Source organism: Lampris incognitus, chromosome 7 (genome assembly GCF_029633865.1).
Source record: "Lampris incognitus isolate fLamInc1 chromosome 7, fLamInc1.hap2, whole genome shotgun sequence".
Classification (NCBI taxonomy): Eukaryota; Metazoa; Chordata; class Actinopteri; order Lampriformes; family Lampridae; genus Lampris; species Lampris incognitus.
The window spans coordinates 13791204-13811042 of record NC_079217.1 but is presented as its reverse complement, the minus strand read 5'-3'; the positions used below and the strand labels follow the sequence as shown (position 1 = coordinate 13811042).

General features: G+C 44.0%; 1 protein-coding gene across 5 annotated transcripts in view; it reads left to right on the top strand.

Annotated features, from left to right (window-relative positions):
* nbeab (neurobeachin b) overlaps positions 1 to 19839 on the top strand; it is a 338760-nt gene that overhangs the window by 289457 nt on the left and 29464 nt on the right. For all 5 annotated transcript variants that reach the window (XM_056283778.1, XM_056283780.1, XM_056283777.1 and 2 more), the window contains one exon: positions 2282 to 2394. In XM_056283778.1, coding sequence (XP_056139753.1) covers positions 2282 to 2394 — 113 coding nt within the window. The remainder of the gene's footprint in view (positions 1 to 2281; positions 2395 to 19839) is intronic.

Genomic DNA, 19839 nt, shown 5'->3' with positions numbered 1-19839 from the left:
GGACTGTAGCTGAACGGTCTCTAGTTGTTTCTGGAGCACTTCTCTTTGTTTCCTCATTGACACGTTTTGGGCCAGGGCATCACCCAAAGCGGCAGGGTTAGGAGCCACGCAGTAGCCATGCTCTTGCAGGCAGCTGCTGGCATCCATCTCATTATCAGAGGAGTCCAGAGCTAGCAGAGGGGCAACAGCAGGACGCTCACGGCGCTCCCACACACCTAGCCTGGGTGCGGGTTTGGAGTACTCATTCCATGCAAAGAGTGTGGGGATAGCTCCTTTCTTGAGCCTCCTTAACACACCTGTAACTGACACAGCGAAATCACCCGGTTCAAAATGACGACAACACACATACATATGTACTCTTGGTGACGGTAAATGCATCTCTCCAAATCTTCGCTAGCCACTTAGTTCTTTCCTCGTAGTTAGCAGAGAATGAATGGAAACTTAAAAGAGAATTATAGCGCGCCGAATTCGCACATGGTGGCACACAAACAGTGCTCAGTGGAGTCTGATTCACGGCGTTGATAATTGAACGACCCTTTTTGCCCTGTTTGATTCATTGATTTTTCGGACGAAATTAAGATTTAGGACGGATAAGTTAGCAGCTAACTAATGATTAAGTAGGACGTAAGCATCCGGTTGTAGCGGAAGTTCTTATGCAAACAGACACACCCGGAAGTTCCGCAGGGCAACATTAATGCACCGAGCGTATTGTCGAAGGGTTGACGCTAGATCCAACGGGGTGTAGACATGGAAGTAGCCGTGATTGGCTTTTGCGTCGGCCAATAGACAGCGCGGAACCTCGAAGCGCACTGACTTGAAACGAGCGATGCGCACTGAAACATTTAGCTAGCTAGCTTACAACGGACCTTAACATTGCCAGATCGTACTGTAACGATAGCTAATGTTAACGCTTGCTAACAATGGACATTCGAAAAGAGTTTAAACCCTAACCCTAACCAACAACCAATCACGTCTACTTCCGTGTCTACACCCTGTTGGATATAGTGCGCATTTTTTGGTTGCTTAATAACTGCAGGCGCAACTTTTTTTTTAAACAATAGTGCAGCCTCCCAAGCACCTAGGAGAAAAGGGTGAAAGCAGCACCGCTGGCATTTTCCACGCATTTTTAGACGCAACATCTGAACAGCCCCTAATAAATGTGTAATGTTGCAGTTTCCAGGCAAGGGGGCAAAGCAAGAAGAAAAAGAACAGAGGAGAATTTTTTTAAGGTTGCTAGAAAATACTTGTGGCAAAGGATAATTTGACATCAACAAAACAAGGGTTGTTTTACAATGGTAATGGAGTTGTAAAAACTTGGAACATTATGTTTATTTTGCAAATTCATCCATCAAATGGTTCCAAAGGTTATGTTCATGTTGTTGGCATACTCCAAAAAGTGTTTAAATTTGCTGTCAGAATGAAATAGGGGGACCTGGTGGACTCCTGCGATAATGAAATAGAACTTGCGTTGCAACAGTTTTTTTTGTTTTTATATTAATTACATTTCATATTAGATTTCATTGGCAAAAGCCATGCACATTGAGAACCATTTATAATGATGCATTCATTGACTCACTTCCAATTTCGCAAACCTAAACTTGGACCCGTACCACTGACCATTTTCGCCAAAATATGACCTAATGCATGCTGTAAAAGTCTTCCCATCAGAACAAAATTAAAGAGCATTTGTGGCAATGTGGTATGTTGCAGAGATGTACTGGGCCTTACTTTGGCTCTTCTCATGGCTGAATATCCAGTGACACATTTTGCAATCTGAAACCTATATTCCCACTGCTAAAGCAGTAGAGGAAATTCACATTTGGCCAATCAGGACATTACTCTGGCAGTGACATGTCAGGCATGTGCAGTGCCATGTCAGACATGTGCAGTGCCATGGCCCCTAAAATAATCTACATCTGTTTAATTACATTGACACACTATAACGTAGAGACACTTCTGTTCTCCATAAACCCAGAAACCACCTCTTCAGAGCCTTCTGGAAACCTGCAAGTGATACTCTCAGCAGGGGGAGCACACTCACACATTCTCACTGAGCAGAGTGAGCTCTCTATTAGTGGATCTGTCGCCCCGGCAGATGCCCTCCGAGACAGGAAGTGAGGTCTGATTGAGGGCTCTGAGATTCGGGGCTTGCTGGAATGTTGCATGCTGAGTCCCCAAAGTAACTGATGCCTGGTGTATACTCTGCCCCTTATTCACCCCCTCTCCCTTCCTCCTTCACCCCACCATCTCTCATAGATTCCTGTCTGCTCTGTCTGTCTAGGGAGGACTTACAATGACCTGAACCAGTATCCAGTCTTTCCCTGGGTCCTCACCAACTACGACTCAGAGGAGCTGGATCTGACCTTGCCAGGAAACTTCAGAGACCTCTCAAAGGTACCGAGTCGTGTTGCCATTTGACTCGGTATGACTGTGAGAGGGGTTGGGGGTTAGGGCAGCAGCCCTGACAGCAGGAGGATTTCCTTATTAAGCCCTTTACTGTAAAGGAATATCATATTCAGTGGGACTTTACACTGTCTAAACTCTTAAAGTGCAATGCTGAGGGAAAGTGTTTATCATAAAATATATGAGGTACAGCAAAATATGTTCTCTAAGTGTTCCCTTAATTTATTTGGTACTGCATTCAAATCCTGATTAGTGTCCAGTTTGACTATGGTACCAATCAAACTGGCCTCCACCATTTCACTATCATAGAGCTGTTTCACCAGATCATTGTTGATGAATCATGTGAGCTACTAAGTGTTCAGGATTGCAAAAAGACGTATCAACAAATCTCTCCACAGGGTTGCCATATCTATTCATTCAGATGTACCCAATGTACTTCACATGGTTCCTTTTTACTAAGTATCTTAGTGGGTGTTACTGAAATTGGACTTTTGTCTGTATTGTAATTCTTTGAAGAAGGTGGATTAATTTTGAGTGAGTGAGGGAGAGTTTTAAATGCAACCTCCCTGCATTTAAGGCCATCCACAGGGTTATAAGTGTGATGGATCAAAAATGCATCAAGCGGTGCTTTGGACAGTTCCCTCTTTGTGCTGCCAAATCACACCCCTCACAAGGCATTAGTGACACTAATGCCTTGCAACTCCGGGAGATAAAGTTCAATGCTATGTTTCCGCTGTCTTTTGCTGAAGGAAAATGAGGTAGCAGATAACTCTGTTTCTGCAGCAGACAGTGACCCGGTTTACCACCTCCACACTCATTTGCTCTCTCTCTCTCTCTCTCTCTCTCTCTCTCTCTCTCTCTCTCTCTCTCTCTCTCTCTCTCTCTCTCTCTCTCTCTCTCTCTCTCTCTCTCGCATGCTCCTTCTTTCTCTGTCTCTCCCTCTTTCTCACATTCTGCAGCTCACAGGCTTGCTGACCTGAAAACAACCGCATTCCTGTCTAAGCTTTCTCTCTGGCTCATTTTAGCACTCCCTTGTTCCCCCTCTCTCCCTCCGAGCACTAAACTCTGGCTCAGGGCTTCACTTTTGGGATCGCAGTTTTCAACAGTTTGTATCAGTTTTCACTTTTCCAAGAGAAAGGTACTCTGGGGTGTTTTCGTGATGGCAGGCGGGAAAGAGAATATAGAAACAAAAGAGTGGCTTCCACCAAGCAGCCAAACACTCACGGTCAAGTGAGTCAGTTTGTTGAACATTCATAGAATTTACTCCTGTACCTCAGGGGTAGGTCATCCCATGCAGTACAGTGGAAACTGCTTATAGTGATCACGGTTATAATGATCAATAGGCTACTGAACAAAAGTCACCGAATGGAATCATTCTTTTACTAGCACCGAGGTTAAAGGGACAGTTCACCCCAAAATCAAAAATACATGTAGTGCTATTTATCCATCTAGATTGTTGCAGTGGGAGTTGCCGAGTTTTGGAGATATCAGCTGTAGAGGTGTCTGCCTTCTCTCAAAAATAAATGGAACTGGATGGTGCTCAGCTTGTGTTACTCAAAGCACTAATGGAAAAAAAAATCCTTTTTTTTTAAATTCAACAGCAGTGTCTCTTTCCAGAAATCATGACCCGGTTACTCAAGATGATCCACAGACCACGTTGTGAGCAGTTTAATGTGGGTATAGTTCGGTCTACGAAAATAGTTCCTTTATGAAACTGCTTACAACAAGGTCTGTGGATTATGTATTTTAAAAACATGTATTAAAACATATATTTTGGATTTTGGGGTGAACTGTCCCTTGAAATAATCTGGTTATTTGTGATCAGTCTGTTTAAAGTGATCATTTTCAGGTCTTTCATACATGGGAAGTTAAAATAAAAACAAGGTAATTCCACATATTATTTTATCACTAACTCTCATGATACTGAGTGGTGCCACCTCTGCTCCGTCAACCCATTCTCATTCCCAGGCCGTTAAATACTGACTTTGACATGCCCCTGGGCAATGCACAAGGCACCCTTTAATGTCTGTATGAGATGCACCAGGATTTTAACTAACTTCAATGTAAACCCATCCGTGGCAATATTTGGCGCTCAGAACACCTTTTCTGGCCAACCATTCACTCCAATATTAACCCGACCACGGCGTTATAAGACGCTTTACCACCCGGAAGTATTTTCCTCAATGTCAATTCCCATTTTAAAGTTTTCTTTTAATGATATCCTCCACATTTATCAACACATAAACATGAAACTGTCCTTGATCATTCAAATCCTTCAGTCACACTGCTTGATTTTGTTTATTTGCACACAATTATCAGTTACACAAAGAGAAAATTAATTTATAAAAATAATGCCTGTGGATCCTCATGTCTTGTAGGATTTCAGGTAAATGTAGTGTGTTGCATATGAAACAAGATGTAAGAAGTACATTTATAGGCCTATCTTAATTGCGCATATTGTTTTCCAGATGTTTATAGAAGGGTAGCCCCACAACGGAAGGTCCTCAGCCAATAAAGTGATGGCGGCTAGTTAAGTTTCTTGTAACTTGTTGTTTACAGCCTGTGTGCTCTGTGAGGTCATGAGAGCCAGAGGGTCACAAAGGCTTCCAAGTGTGCAGTATCCTAACATAACCAGAACAGGTTTGGTCATTGTGTGCATATCATATACTAAAAACATTGTTATTGTCATTATAGTTGTTATTTTAATTGGCTATTATTATTTCCATGTGAATGCAATTGATATAAAATTATTGGATTAATATAATAGAGAATAGAATATACATCTTTATTGTCCACTCATGTGGAAATTAGTCTTTGGCTTCACAGACATACATAAATGTAAAAAAACTTCCTCTGCCATGGGTTGGGGTACATGAGATAAGGACAATAAATAGGTGGTTCTGTAATGATAAACGGTTGGGGTGAAAGTGCTAAATAATAACAATAAGGATGTCTATCTAAGACATGTATTTATTGTTTTATTTAGCACTTTCATTCCAACCGTTTATTATTACGGGCCCACCTATTTATTATTGTGTATCGTGAGGGTTTTGCTTAAGTCATGATTTAAGAAATATTATCGCACAACAAAATAATCTCTAAAGGAGGCCCCTGATGTATTACAGATAGACACACACACACACACGCATATATATATCTGTAGTACATATACACTCACTGGCCACTTTATTAGGTACACCTTGCTAGTACCGGGTTGGAACCCCTTTTGCCTTGAGAACTGCCTTAATCCTTCGTGGCATAGATTCAACAAGGTACTGGAAACATTCCTCAGAGAGTTTGGTCCATATTGACATGATAGCATCACGCAGTTGCTGCAGATTTGTCGGCTGCACATCCATGATGCGAATCTCCCGGTCCACCACATCCCAAAAGTGCTCTATTGCATTGAGATCTGGTGACTGTGGAGGCCATTTGAGTACAGTGAACTCATTGTCATGTTCAAGAAACCAGTCTGAGATGATTCGAGCTTTATGACATGTGTTATCCTGCTGGAAGTAGCCATCAGAAGATGGGAACACTGTGGTCATAAAGGGATGGACATGGTCAGCAACAATACTCAGGTAGGCTGTGGCGTTGACATGATGCTCAATTGGTACTAAGGGGCCCAAAGTGTGCCAAGAAAATATCCCCCACACCATTACACCACCACCACCAGCCTGAACCGTTGATACAAGGCAGGATGGATCCATGCTTTCATGTTGTTGACGCCAAATTCTGACCCTACCATCCGAATGTTGCAGCAGAAATCGAGACTCATCAGACCAGGCAACATTTTTCCAATCTTCTATTGTCCAATTTTGGTGAGCCTGTGTGAATTGTAGCCTCAGTTTCCTGTTCTTAGCTGACAGGAGTGGCACCCGGTGTGGTCTTCTGCTGCTGTAGCCCATCTGCCTCAAGGTTCAACGTGTTGTGCGTTCAGAGATGCTCTTCTGCATACCTTGGTTGTAATGAGTGGTTATTTGAGTTACTGTTGCCTTTCTATCAGCTCGAACCAATCTGGCCATTCTCCTCTGACCTCTGGCATCAACAAGGCATTTTCGCCCGCAGAACTGCCGCTCACTGGATATTTTCTCTTTTTCGGACCATTCTCTGTAAACCCTAGAGATGGTTGTGCGTGAAAATCCCAGTAGATCAGCAGTTTCTGAAATACTCAGACCAGCCCGTCTGGCACCAACAACCATGCCACGTTCAAAGTAACTTAAATCACCTTTCGTCCCCATTCTGATGCTCGGTTTGAACTGCAGCAGATCGTCTTGACCATGTCTACATGCCTAAATGCATTGAGTTGCTGCCATGTGATTGGCTGATTAGAAATTTGCGTTAACGAGCAGTTGGACAGGTGTGCCTAATAAAGTGGCCGGTGAGTGTATATGATATATAGTTAGATATAATGTGTGTGTGTGTGTGTGTGTGTGTGTGTGTGTGTGTACATAGCATGGGCTCTGGTACCAAATTCCTGGAGAGGGGCAAGACTCTTTACTTTTCTGGAGTTGGCCAAGGTGAAAGGCGCCAGGCGGGTGTGGGGATGTTCACAAGCCCCCAGTTGATTGCCGCCATGTTTGAGTTCTCCCCGGGGGAATGAGAGGGTCGCCTGTATACAGCTGCGAGTCGCTGGGGGGGGGGCTCTGACTGTTGTGTGTGCTTATGCACCGAATAGCAGTTGGGAGTATCTGGCCTTCTTGGAGTCTATGGGTTGTGTCCTGGATAGGGTTCTGCCTGGGGACTTCAACACTCACGTGGGCAATGATGGAGAAACCTGGAGGGGCATGAATAGGAGGAATGGCCTCCCCGATCAGAACCCTAGCGGTGCCTTGTTATTGGACTTCCATGGGAGTCATGGATTGGCCATAACAAACACCATGTTCGAACATAAGGTAGTCCATAAGTGTACTTGGTACCAGAACACCTTAGGCCGAAGATCGATGATAGACTTTGTGGTTGTGTCATCAGGTCTGCGGCTGTAGTACGATTTGGACATTCGGGTGAAGAGAGAAGCAGAGCTGTCAACTGATCGCCACCTGGTGGTGAGTTGGATCAGATGGCGGGGAAGACTGCCGGACAGACCTGGCAAATCCAAACGTGTAGTGAGGGTGAACTGGGAACGTCTGGCGAAGGCCCCTTTCCATGAGGTCTTCAATTCCCACCGCCGGAAGAAGGTCTCGTGTATCCCGAGGGAGGCTGAGGACATGGAGTCTTGAGTGGGCCATGTTCAAAGCCTCTATTGCAGATGCAGTAGGTAGGAGCTGTGGTCATAAGGTCATTGGTTTCTGTTGAGGTGGCAACCTAAGAACCCGTTGGTGGACAACGGCGGTGTGGGAAGCCTTCAGGGCTGAAGAAGGAGGCCTTTTGGGCTTGGTTGGCCCAGGGGTCACCTGAAGCAGCAGACTGGTACCGGGAGGCCAGAAGGGCTGCAGCTTCAGCAGTTGATGAAGCAAAAACTCGGGTTTGGGAGGAGTTTGGCGAGGCTATAGAGGTAGACTTTTGGTTGGCTTCGAGGAATTTCTGGAAGCAGGGCCAGACTCAGGCTTTGTTCAGCTGGGGAGGGGAACTGCTGACCCGTACTGGGGATGTTGTCAGACGGTGGAAAGAACACTGAGGAGCTCCTGAATCCGGCTAACATGTCCTCAGTGGAGGCGGTAGAGTCTGAAGACTCGGGGGAAGCCCCACTCATATCCCAGGCAGAGGTCTCTGAGGTAGTTAAGAAGCTCCTCGGTGGCAAGGTGCTGGATGTGGATGAGATCCGCCCTGAGATGCTGAAGGCTCTGGACATTGTTGGGCTATCTTGGCTGACACACCTCTTCAGTGTCACGTAGAAGTCGGAGACAGTACCTGTGGCGTGGCAGACTGGAGTGGTGGTCCCATATTTAAAAAAGGGGGACCGGAGGACCATTGCTCAACCTCCCTGGGAAAGTCTACTCTAAGGTTCTGGAAAGGAATCTCTGACCGATTGTCAAACCACAGATCCAGGAGGAACAATGCGGATTCTGTCCTGGCCATGGAACAACGGACCAGCTCTTTACCCTTGCAGAAGTGCTGAGGGAAGAATGGGTGTTTGACTAGCCAGTCTACATGTGTTTTGTGGACTTGGAAAAGGCTTATGACTGTGTACCCCAGGGCATTCTGTGGGGGGTAATGCGGGAGTATGGGGTAGCAGGGCAGTTGAGTTGTTGCCTCAAGTGAAGGAGTTGAAGTATCTCAGGTTCTTGATCACAAGTGAGGGTAAGATGGAGCAGGAGATTGAGAGGCAGATTCGTGCAGCATCAGCAATAATGCAGACGTTGTACCGGACCGTTGTGGTGAAGAGGGAGCTGAGCCGGAAGGCAAAAATCTCAATTTACCAGTCAGTCTTCGTTCCAACCCTCAGCTATGGTCATGAGCTTTGGTAGTGACCGAAAGGGTGAGATCGCGGATACAAACGGCTGAAATGACTTTCCTCCATCAGCCTTAGAGATAGTGTGAGGAGCTCGGGCATCCAGAGGGAGCTCAGAGTAGAGCCGCTGCTCCTTCGCGTCGAAAAGCAGCCAGTTGAGGTGGTTCGCCCATCTGATTAGGATGCCTTCTGGGTGCCTTCTTTTGGAGGTTTTTCAGGCACATCCAATTAGGAGGAGACCCCGGGGTAGACCCAGAACTCGCTGGAGGGACTACATGTCCAATCTGGCCTGGGAACACCTTGGGATCCCCCAGGAAGAGCTAGATGGTGTTGCTGCGGAGAGAGACGTCTGGAGTGCCCTATTTAGCTTGCTGCCACCACGACCTGACCCCGGAGAAGTGGCTGATGATGAGATGAGATAGATTTAATTGATTGAGATAATTTACATAAGCAGGACCTCTGCTGTCTCAGACAAGAAAATTAAATTTCATTATAGTTATTATGTTTGTTTGGTTGTTTGTTTATTTTAGTCACCTTTACATATTGTAACCCTGCTGACCATCCAGGGCATTTCTACCGGGTTAGGGTTAGGTCCGAAAAGAAAGATCTTGCATTGCATCAGGAAAATAAACTTCAAAGAAGCCTAAAATTACTAGGTTCGTCAAAAATGATTACCTTAAATGATTTTTCACAATTTCTACAAAAACAGACAAAAAACTAAAGACCTTTTATTTCATGTGTTGGGCCTTCAAAGGGTTCTCTGAAAGTAAGCCTGGGCCTGTATCCATGAAATGTTAAAATTAAAACTTTGTCTTAGGACTAAACCAAATACATTGTTGGAAAGGTCTCAACCTGAAGAGTAACATTATGTCAGTCCAAAGATTGTAAATGGCTCCAGCTTTGAAATATTGACCTCTGAAACTTGATCTCAGTGCATATTGGAAGGCTTGTAATTCAGCAACAGGGCTGCTGACTTCAGCTATGTGACTACACCCATATGGGCATAGTCACCAAGCGGGGGCACTGTCAAATATGGTCATAATTAATTTTCACCCTTTTAACAATTAGATATTTAACATCTGATCACACAAATTTGTTTCCCATCCCCTTAAACCCCTCACTGGTACTCTCAATTCAGTATTTACAACTTCCGATTCTAGGAAGTACACTAATTTTTTTTAAAAACTATCATTCCCTTGCGCTGTACCATGCAGCTTGATACATACTAGCACAAAATTTGTAGTTTTTCCAGTTTTCAACATAGGGTTGGAAATAGGGTCCTAAGAAGATATGTCTACTGAATATATTAAATATCTAGTACAGCCCAACTAGTAATTGCATTACAGCTAGATGATGCAGTGTAATTAGATGATCTATGTTGAGAAAAAGTAAAAATGTTGGTTTATTTCAGATATTTTTAGAGCAGTGCCATACAGCTTAAAAATGGTTTGAAAAAAATAGGGTCATAAATTAATATATCTACAGAATACATCATGTATTTACTGCAAATGAACTGGTAATTACACTGGATATAGATGATCTATATTAAAAAAAAGGAAAGCTGTTGGTTTATTTCAGATCTGTTGCTCTGTTGCAAACGGCGAGCTGAAGTTAAATATTGCAATTTGTAGACACCTAATAAAATATTCAGCATGTTAAGTCAATTAACTTTCATAATAAGTCAGTTTGCATTTGAATAAATTCTGTAATTGCGGTTTTGTAATAGGTAATGCAAAGCAGACTGTCGTCTTCTTCATAGTAATGGTGGCTGAGGATTATGGGAAGTGGAGAGCCTTCCGCTATCCAAAACTGACAAAAAACTATTTCTCTGAATGAATGACTGAAACCAATGATCAGTTTCATATGCAAATAGGCATGACTTTTAACTAGCGTTGCAATGGCCATGTGTACTATTCACAGAGGATTTGGGAATGTTTGCAATCACAGCATTGTAAGACGGCAACAGACGTACTCTTAGCCCCCCCGCCCCTCGGTTCAGGGATGGTCATTCCTTCTTCACATAGATGGCCTCTTTGACACCCTGATCAAACCAGTGTTCCTACCTATCAAGGATGTGCACATTCTCATCCTTGAAAGTGTGGCCACTGGCCTGTAGATGGGTGTGGCCTGCAGAGTCCTGGCCTGACGTGTTAGCTCTTCTATGTTGTGCCATCCTCTTGCCCAGCGTCTGTTTAATTTCCCCAATGTACAAGTCACAGCAATCTTCCTGGCACTTAACAGCGTAAACTATATTGCTGTTTTTGTGCAGGGGGACCCAATCCTTGGGGTGGACCAATTTCTAGCGTAGCATGTTTTGGGGTTTGAAAGCAACTGAGACGCGGTGTTTGGAAAATAACGCGTCTCAACTGTTCCGACACTCCCGCCACATACGGAATCACCACTGGTTTATGTTTAGACAGCTGTTGTCCTTCTCCTCTCTTCGATCAGCTGGTGCACTGTCTGGGCATCTTCCTGGCTTTGACAAACACCCAGGTAGGATCACCACACTTAACCAGGGCCTGTTTAATGAGGGATCTCTCCCCTTCCCCGGCCGCTGTGTTGGTTGGGATGTTGTCAGCTTGGTGGTTCAGCGTCCCGATGACTCCTAGTTTGTGCTCCAGTGGATGATGAGAGTCAAACCTTAAGTACTGATCAGTATGTGTTGTGGTTTAAGGTAAACATCAAAAATCAAATGTCCCCCATATCCAGTTGCAATTTCACAGTCTAAGAATGCTCACCTGTCATTTTTCACATGCTCCCTGTTGAACTATATGTGGTTGTCCACAGAGTTAATGTGATCGGTGAAATGTGGTACATGCTGAGATTTAATTTTAACCCAGGTTTTGTCCACATATCTGAACCAATGGCTAGGTGGTGTCCCTGGATAGGACATCAGAGCCCTCTTTTCCGCTTTCTCCATATTCAAGTTGGCCACTACAGGTGAGACTGGGGAACACATAGCACACCCGTGCCTCTGCCCCCTGTATGTGCAGTATGTGGACTGAAGTCACAGCTTCAGCAGCAGACACACTTGGTCAGTGTTAAGGGTGGTCCTATTGCTACGGGTGGGGTCGTTTTGTAATTTCATACGGACTACCTAATTACAATGCTGTGATTTTAAACATTCCTAAATCCTCTGTGAATAGTACACATGGCCATTGAAACTTCTAGTTAATGGTCACGCCTGTTTGCATAAGAAACTGATCGTTGGTTTCGGTTGTTATGCAACTGTATTGTTTGTTTCATCACTCATCTAAATGACCTTTTCAGTTTAGACTGAAGAGGTCACTTAGATGAGTGATGAAACATTGTATCCAGATGAACTGATTCAACATTCTTTGATTTCCTTACCTGGATTATTGAGCATGCATGAAGATATACTGAAGTGAGTTAAAAGCCTGGTACATCTCATACAGACGCGAAAGGGTGCCTTGTGCGTTGGTATCAGATGCCCAGGGGTGTGGCAAAGCGTTTCACGACCTGGGAATGAGAATGGGTTGGCTCCGTAAATCCGAAAGTCTGCCGAAATCACCAGATAGCCTAAAGTGGCATAGTTTTACTTTCATTTTTAGGCGTCAGCTTACTGTTATTAAAAATGCACTTTAGGCAACGCTAAGTGATGTTACTGTAACCTATAAACTGTTTTCAAGTCACTGTTGGAAATGCTGTTGTCTGTTTTATTACACTAGTGCAATGCCCGTTTGGGTGTAATCCCCCCCTCTGACCACAATGTGGGTTGCAATGTCAGAGTGATGCCGTTTTCTGGTTGCAGACAGACTGACCAACAGAGATTCCATCCATTTTAGTTAGATTATATTTATTTGATTTGTGTATACATACTAGTCATCCAGGAAGAAAAAAGAAAAAAAATAACCCCCTCGACTTTCTCGATTTACAGTAATCATAATGACGTAGTTTCCACTATAAACTCAGCGCAATGTAATGATACTGTCTTGAAGCGCTCACTGTCAGTTCTGTCCCTGTCTTCCCTCAGCAGCTCCAGCCTGTGGAGATCCAGGTGGGCCGATGAGGAAAGGGGAGGGGTCACTTGGGGAGTGGGGGACATTGGGGGGGGGGCAAGTGTGGCTGAGCAAGGCTAGGAGCCATGTGCAACCCTCGGGCCTTGGGGAGACAGTTATGTATTGTAATGTATTCCAGTGACATCCTCCCATGCTGTTTACAGGGCTGAGCTGCCTTCATTAGCATGAGTTCAGAGGCCTGTGTCTCCTGACAGTTGTCCTTGGTACCCTGGGGCTTTTTGCATCCAAAAGTTCACAGCTAGAAAACCAGGGAGGGACAGTGGCCCTTGTTCTTATCTCCTCAGCATGGTCTGCCCTTTTATTCAATTATGGATGAGAGCGAGGCATACAACCTCTCAAGGCGTTTGTATTGTGCATTAACATGTGCATGAGAGTGCAATTACGTGTGGTGTGTGTGTATATGTAATATTTATGTTTGTTGTCTATGCAAAAGTTTGGTTTTTTTGGGGGGTGTTCTGTACATGCGTGTGTTTTACAGGGAACTAGAGCAAAGACTGGAAGCTAACAGTGACCAACAGCTCCTCATATTACAGTCCAATGAACTTCTGCGTTGTTACACTGTAAGAATTGAAGGACCAGGGTGCAGGATATTTTTAATAGCTGTTCTACAGCATTTTGGGGCCCACAGATGGATTATGGCTAAAAAGAAATTGTCAGTGCGGGATCCTTTAAATATGCCATTTGGCCTTTAAAGCTGCAGTAGATAGCATTGAACATTCCAATGCAAATCCTTCCACCTCGCTCCCTCTGCTGCCTCGTATCACTCCACCAATCCGCTAAGCCCCTACTACCAATGACCTCCGTATTGCTCTTCAGCTCCTTACATTCGTGCACAACCAGGAAATGTAAAAAACATGTAACATTTTTTCTTTTTTTTAGCGAATCTCGTCATTACACTAACATTTTTCATGTGAAGCAGCCATTCCGAGTTGATCTTGTTGATTTTTAGGGTTAGGGTTACAACCACAAGCAACCGGTGGGGCTGGGCGGATGCGAATTGATCACATTGATTGCGTTCGCAGAACAGCCAATAAGAAGGCCCTCTCTCTGAAATGACCCATGATTGGCTAAAATCTTCCTCCCCCGGCTAGATTTTATAAAGCCTGAATGCAGAGCCATAGGTGGTGCAGAAGTCTAGTCTTCTCTCAGACTATTTGAACTGCAGTATGCTGAAATGTTATTATGGAATCTTTGCCGAATGACACCATAAAAAAACTGCCTACCCCGGCTTTAAATATGTTGACAGTTTTACAGTTTTGTGACAATAGTTCAATTTACAATGTCATGGAAAATAATAAAGATCACACAGCATTATATCTATCGATCAATTAATTTTGGTCGATTTTGTTCTTCAAGAGCAAAAATGGAACATATTGATTGCACAAGTGTTTTATCAACCAGAAATGGAATGTGAATTTTACTGAGATTGACAATCAAGCACATCAAACGTGTTATCACAAATCTCTTCACAAATGACAGGAAAGGTTTTTGTGCTCAGTGCCAAAGCTTAAGTAAACTACTTGTCCTGTAATTACTTTCCGATTTCTTTCATTACATAGCTTGTGGCATCATTTGCATCATCACACTCCCTGTCCGTGTCCAATGTTGGGTATTATGATATGTCAGTTGTGTTAAAAATTATGAATTCTGGATTGCATGGCGGTCTATTCCATTGCCTACCAACACGGGTATTGGTGGTTCGAATCCCTGTCTTACCTCTGGCTTGGTCTTGACTTGGTTGGGCGTTCCTACAGACACAATTGGCTGTATCTGTGGGTGGGAAGCCGGATGTGGGTATGTGTTCTGGTCGCTGCACTAGCGTCTCCTCTGGTCGGTCAGGGCACCTGTTCGGGGGGGGCTGGGGGGAATAGCGTGATCCTCCCATGCACTACGTTCCCCTGGCGAAACTCCTCACTGTCAGGTGAAAAGAAGAGGCCGGCGACTCCACATGTATCGGAGGAAGCATGTGGTAGTCTGCAACCCTCCCCGGATCGGCAGAGGGGTTGGAGTAGAGATCGGGACTGCTCGGAAAAGTGGGGTAATTGGCCGGATACAATTGCAGAGAAAAAAGGGGAGGGGGTCCAAAAAAAATAAAAAATAAAATGATCTATTCTTTTTCTTGGCAATGGAATTGTGATCACCCCCCAACCAAATTCAGTCATTACGAATGAATTGCAGAACCTGCAAAAACAAGGTAGTTTAGAGATTACAACATGAATTTGACTGATGAGGAATGAAAACAGTACCTTTTTAGCACTATCACGATCACCCAATAATAGCTTTTTTCAGTTTAGTATTTCACCTATTGGAAAATTGTTCTCAAGACCCATGTACCATGTGTGCCAGTGTGCGGTGGCTACAGTTAGCGTATCAACTTCATGGATTTTAATGTACTCTCTGTATGATTTTTTACTTTGCTCCAGTTATTCTTTGCCAGTAAATGATTTTGTATGCCACCTCATGTATTACAACCCAGCCTACACTTTTTAGCTGAGCAAGCCACAACATAAATTATGCACAGAGTTCATTTAGCAGAAACATTCAAGTCAGATGCTTTTTTCCCCCTTGAGTTTACTTCAGTACATTTTCCATTCATCCATCAAAAAAATATGTACCTGCTAAATCAATTTCAGGGTCACAGGAAACTGGAGTTTATCCCAGCATACTTTGGGCAGTAGGCAGGGAAACATCTTAGACAGGTTGCCGGTTGATTCCGTGGCCAACACACAGACGGTCACATTTGCATGCCTATAGGCAGTTTAGATTGTTAAATGTGTGTGACACGCATGTCTTCAAACTGTGGGAATCCGCTGATGGAAACCCACACAGTCACCGGGGGAGGCATGCAAACTCCGCTACATGGTCAGCCCAGAAACGTTTTGTGCTAACCCCCATGCCACTGTGCAAACCTAATGCACTTTGTTTGTATATAGCGTTTAACATCACTGAGAGGACCTTGTATCAATTAGGAAGGTCCTTGTCAAGCACTCTGACAGTATCATTATGTGCCGTTTGATAGTTTAACACACTGGCTTATTTACTGAATGAAAGCCTTTGGGAAGATTAATTCAAGTATTACTAGTGGTTATTAATACAGCCGTGTCATCGTAATACAACCCCGGTATGACGCTTGGAAAGATCTTTTTTTTTTTTGTTACCTGCTTGTGCCTGTGCGCCGCATGTTAAGAGTCATGCCAGAGACCTATTTTGTCATTGTCAGGTGACTGCTGCTTGATGGGCAGTATTGTTTGAAACCACTGGAGTGTTGTGCTGATCTGCCAAATAATTTCCTCCCACACCTACACACCTGCAATTACCCCGCTGGTTTGGCAGTCAGTCAGCTGTGAGAAATGGAACTGAACACAGCGTGCCCTGCCTCAGGGCCATGGTTTCACATATTTTGATGTCATATTCATTCATGTGGTGGGGTGTTTCATTAGATTTTAATGATTATTTCTTTATTGACTGACAGGTGGCTGATGGAAAGGGGAAGCTAATCTTCTCCATAGCTGTTAAATGATCTGATGGAAGTGTATATAATTGCCTAAGACTGCAGTTGCACCAAGCACAGTCGAACAATGTGCTTCTTTAGCCTCTGAGTGGAAATAATTAGATGTATCCCTTGCAAAATATCTTTCAAAGAGAAAAGCCAAAACCGAGAGGTGACAGAAGGCGTATTGCTCAAGTCTTATGATTCAAACTATAGCTATGAATTCCCACATGCAATAAATTATTCAACTGACTCCTTTTTTTTGAGGTTCATTTTCTCTGCACTTCAAAAAGTAAGGCGATATCAGTGATTTCTTTCAGATGAATTTAATCCTTTTTTTCCGTGTGTGTCTTGGATGAGCTGAGGCGAGACAGAGAAACTGTCCTATTTTAATACCTTCTTCTTGAAATCTCTGCTGCGGCACAGTGTGGAGGCTGAGCACTTCTGTGAAGGGCTCCCTGGGTAACGCAGACAGGGCTTGACTGCTGTAAAGACCGTTCCACATTTCTTCCCATAGTGTGGGCTTCCTCACCCCCACTCCGAGCTTAGTCAGCCTGTTTGGGAGCACATCTGCTTTGTTTTGACTTAGTGGAACTTGATTGCATTAGACTGGAAGCTGCATTCAGCCCCATCTCTGACGAGGCAAGGAAAAACAAGTGCGACTTCTCCTGACAGAGCACCATCGCAGCGTACTGTAATGTAATTTTGTTTGAAATGCACTGTGTGTCTCCTTGGGACGTAGCCTAGATATAACCAAACAAATGGAAGCCGGTCTATACGCTCACTCACAAATATTCACTTTAGTCCCTTGCATCTTTGGTTTCAGACACCCAGAGATGATCCTAATGAGTTGTGATACCATCCCTCAGTTTGATCATGGTGTTTTGTCGTGTGGGTGTATTTCACTGGGTCAGGTGTTATCTATGGAAATTAACTACAACGAGCATTGATGTGCGACTGCCTTAACCAGTTGTTTTTATCGTCCTATTTCTGTGTTTTCCTGGGCAGTAATAATACAGTGAATGGGGAAGTGGCGATATCTGCTAGGTTGAGGTAGACAGAGCTTAATATGGACTGTTGGTCGTCTACCCTCTATGGATGGTGATTATGAAATGATTGAAATTATTAAATGTACATGCAAGGCTCCTGTGGTCACTCATGCTTATGTCCTCTCATGCAATTAATTTCATTAAGATGTGATACGTTATGGATTGATATTTTATCAGTCTCTGGTTATGTTAAGCCTTGTTTATATATCTTTTTAGGCTGAGCTGTAGTGTTAATGACAGGAATTTCCCCAAAAGAGTCACCTACGTTTTGCAGGTGATTGTTATTTTACCGGAAAATGGGATCAGACAGTTGGATTTCGGTGCATTCAGTGTTTCTTTTCTTACATGGCGAGGGCTGTGCAGTGCAGCTCTTTGGAGAGATGCAGGTTTTTGGACGGTCCTGGAAGTAGCTGTCTAGCTTTGTTTATGCTTGAACTCACCGTGGAGCAACAGTGTGGGGGCTGCATTAAGCCAAGCTTTCACGTTCATGTTCGTGGGAGTCCACCCACCAAGAGAACAGGCTGTGGAAGCAATGTCTCATTCTAGCCCTCCTCGCCTTTTCAGCGCTACCGCTGCTCAGCTTGCTCCATGCAACAGAGCGAATGTTTGAATGAAAACAGTAATACGTCAAGAAAACAGAAAAAATGCTCACATGTGACTCAAGGAGAAGACATGAGAAAGTTGCGAGCAGCTGGTCAAGATAGTAAATCAGTCATATTCTGTTTTAATCCCGTGTGCAAGATTGTGATTTAAAGCTCTCCCTTTTATTTCCCTTCATTTTAAGGAAGGTTTCTCTTACATCTGTAAATAAAATTGAGACAGAAGCACATTTTTAAATCTTACCTACTATAAATCACGTGTGGGTTTTTTTTGTTTTTTGTATTTTCACTTGTTTATATGAGTGGTGTTTGCTAAGATGAATTGTTTAAGTGCTGCTAATTAGCCCTCGGGGCAGTTGCTAGCTAGTTACATGTAAACTGCCCTCACTGCTTTTCTACTGATGTCACAACATTGCTCATACGCTCCACGGAAACTTTCACATGCGTCACCGCAGCTGCACTTAGTCAGCCTCTAACTGGTTGCACAGCCTGAGCAGCATTATGCAATTTCTTTTTGGGTGTGATTTCTTTCACACTCATTACCACCCAATATACTGTCCAAAAAAAACAAACAAAAAAAAAAAACCAACCCAACTTGCACAATAATGAGTTGGGGAACTTTATGCCAACTTCCGTTTGGTTATCAAGATCCACTTGCCTCGTATGTCTTGTAGAAGGCAAAATTATTATTGTGGTCTTACCAATACACTTAACTACTTAACCACGTGAATGTGTGTTTATGGTTTTGCTTGAATGTGCAGGTTAGCAGTTGGGAGAAATATTGTGTCATTTTTTTTAGCTTAGTGGAGCCAAGTGGACAAATTAACCGATAAATGTAGTGTTTGGTTTCCTGCTTCCTGTTGCCAGATGGTTCATTTAAGAACTGTAAGATTCTTGGTTGAAACTTAGAGAGGGAGGGGCACCCGGGGGGGGGGGCACCCGGGGCACCCAGCGGTCTATTCCATTGTCCACCATCACGGGCATGTCCGGTTCGAATCCCCGTGTTACCTCCAGATTGGTCGGGCGTCTCTACAGACACAATTCGCCATGTCTGCGGGTGGGAAGCCGGATGTGGGTATGTGTCCTGATCGCTGCACTAGCGCCTCCTCCGGTCGGTCGGGGCGCCTGTTCGGGGGGGAGGGGGAACTGGGGAGGAATAGTGTGATCCTCCCACACCCCCCTGGCGAAACTCCTCACTGTCAGGTGAAAAGAAGCGGTTGGCGACTCCACATGTATTCGGAGGAGACGTGGTAGTCTGCAGCCCTCGCCGGATCGGCAGAGGGGGTGGAGGAGCAACTGGGACCGCTCAGAAGAGTGGGGTAATTGACGGGGTACAATTGGGGAGAAAAATCCCCCCCCAAAAAAAGAAACTCAGCAAGGGAAGTGGGGAGAGGCTGGAACAAGTTGATCCCATTGGGATTGTACTGCATCTGGGATTTCAATCTGTATAATGTAGATAAACAGTCTGTAACGTCCCTTTGAGTATACATTATGCATTACATACCCTGGCCCATCTCGAGAAAAAAAAAGAAACCTTTCTTTCTTAAAAAAAATTACCTACCTTTTTCCCCCTAGTGCCATGATGTTTAATTAAGGAAATACCGCAAAATAATAATAATAATAATAATAATAGTAACAATGCAGCACAAAACTACACACTATTCCATGAACAGTGGCCTTCGCCCCTGTTACCTGGGGTTGTCTTTCCCTCAATCCCCTCGTATTTTCACTAGTATAACCTGGACTTTTCATGCAGCCAGCGACAGATACTAGTTACACCAGCAGTTTTTTTAAAGAATGTTAGACATCCTGTGGCTTGCAACCAATCTGGCCAAGCCAAGACGTCACATGCCGGACAATTATCACC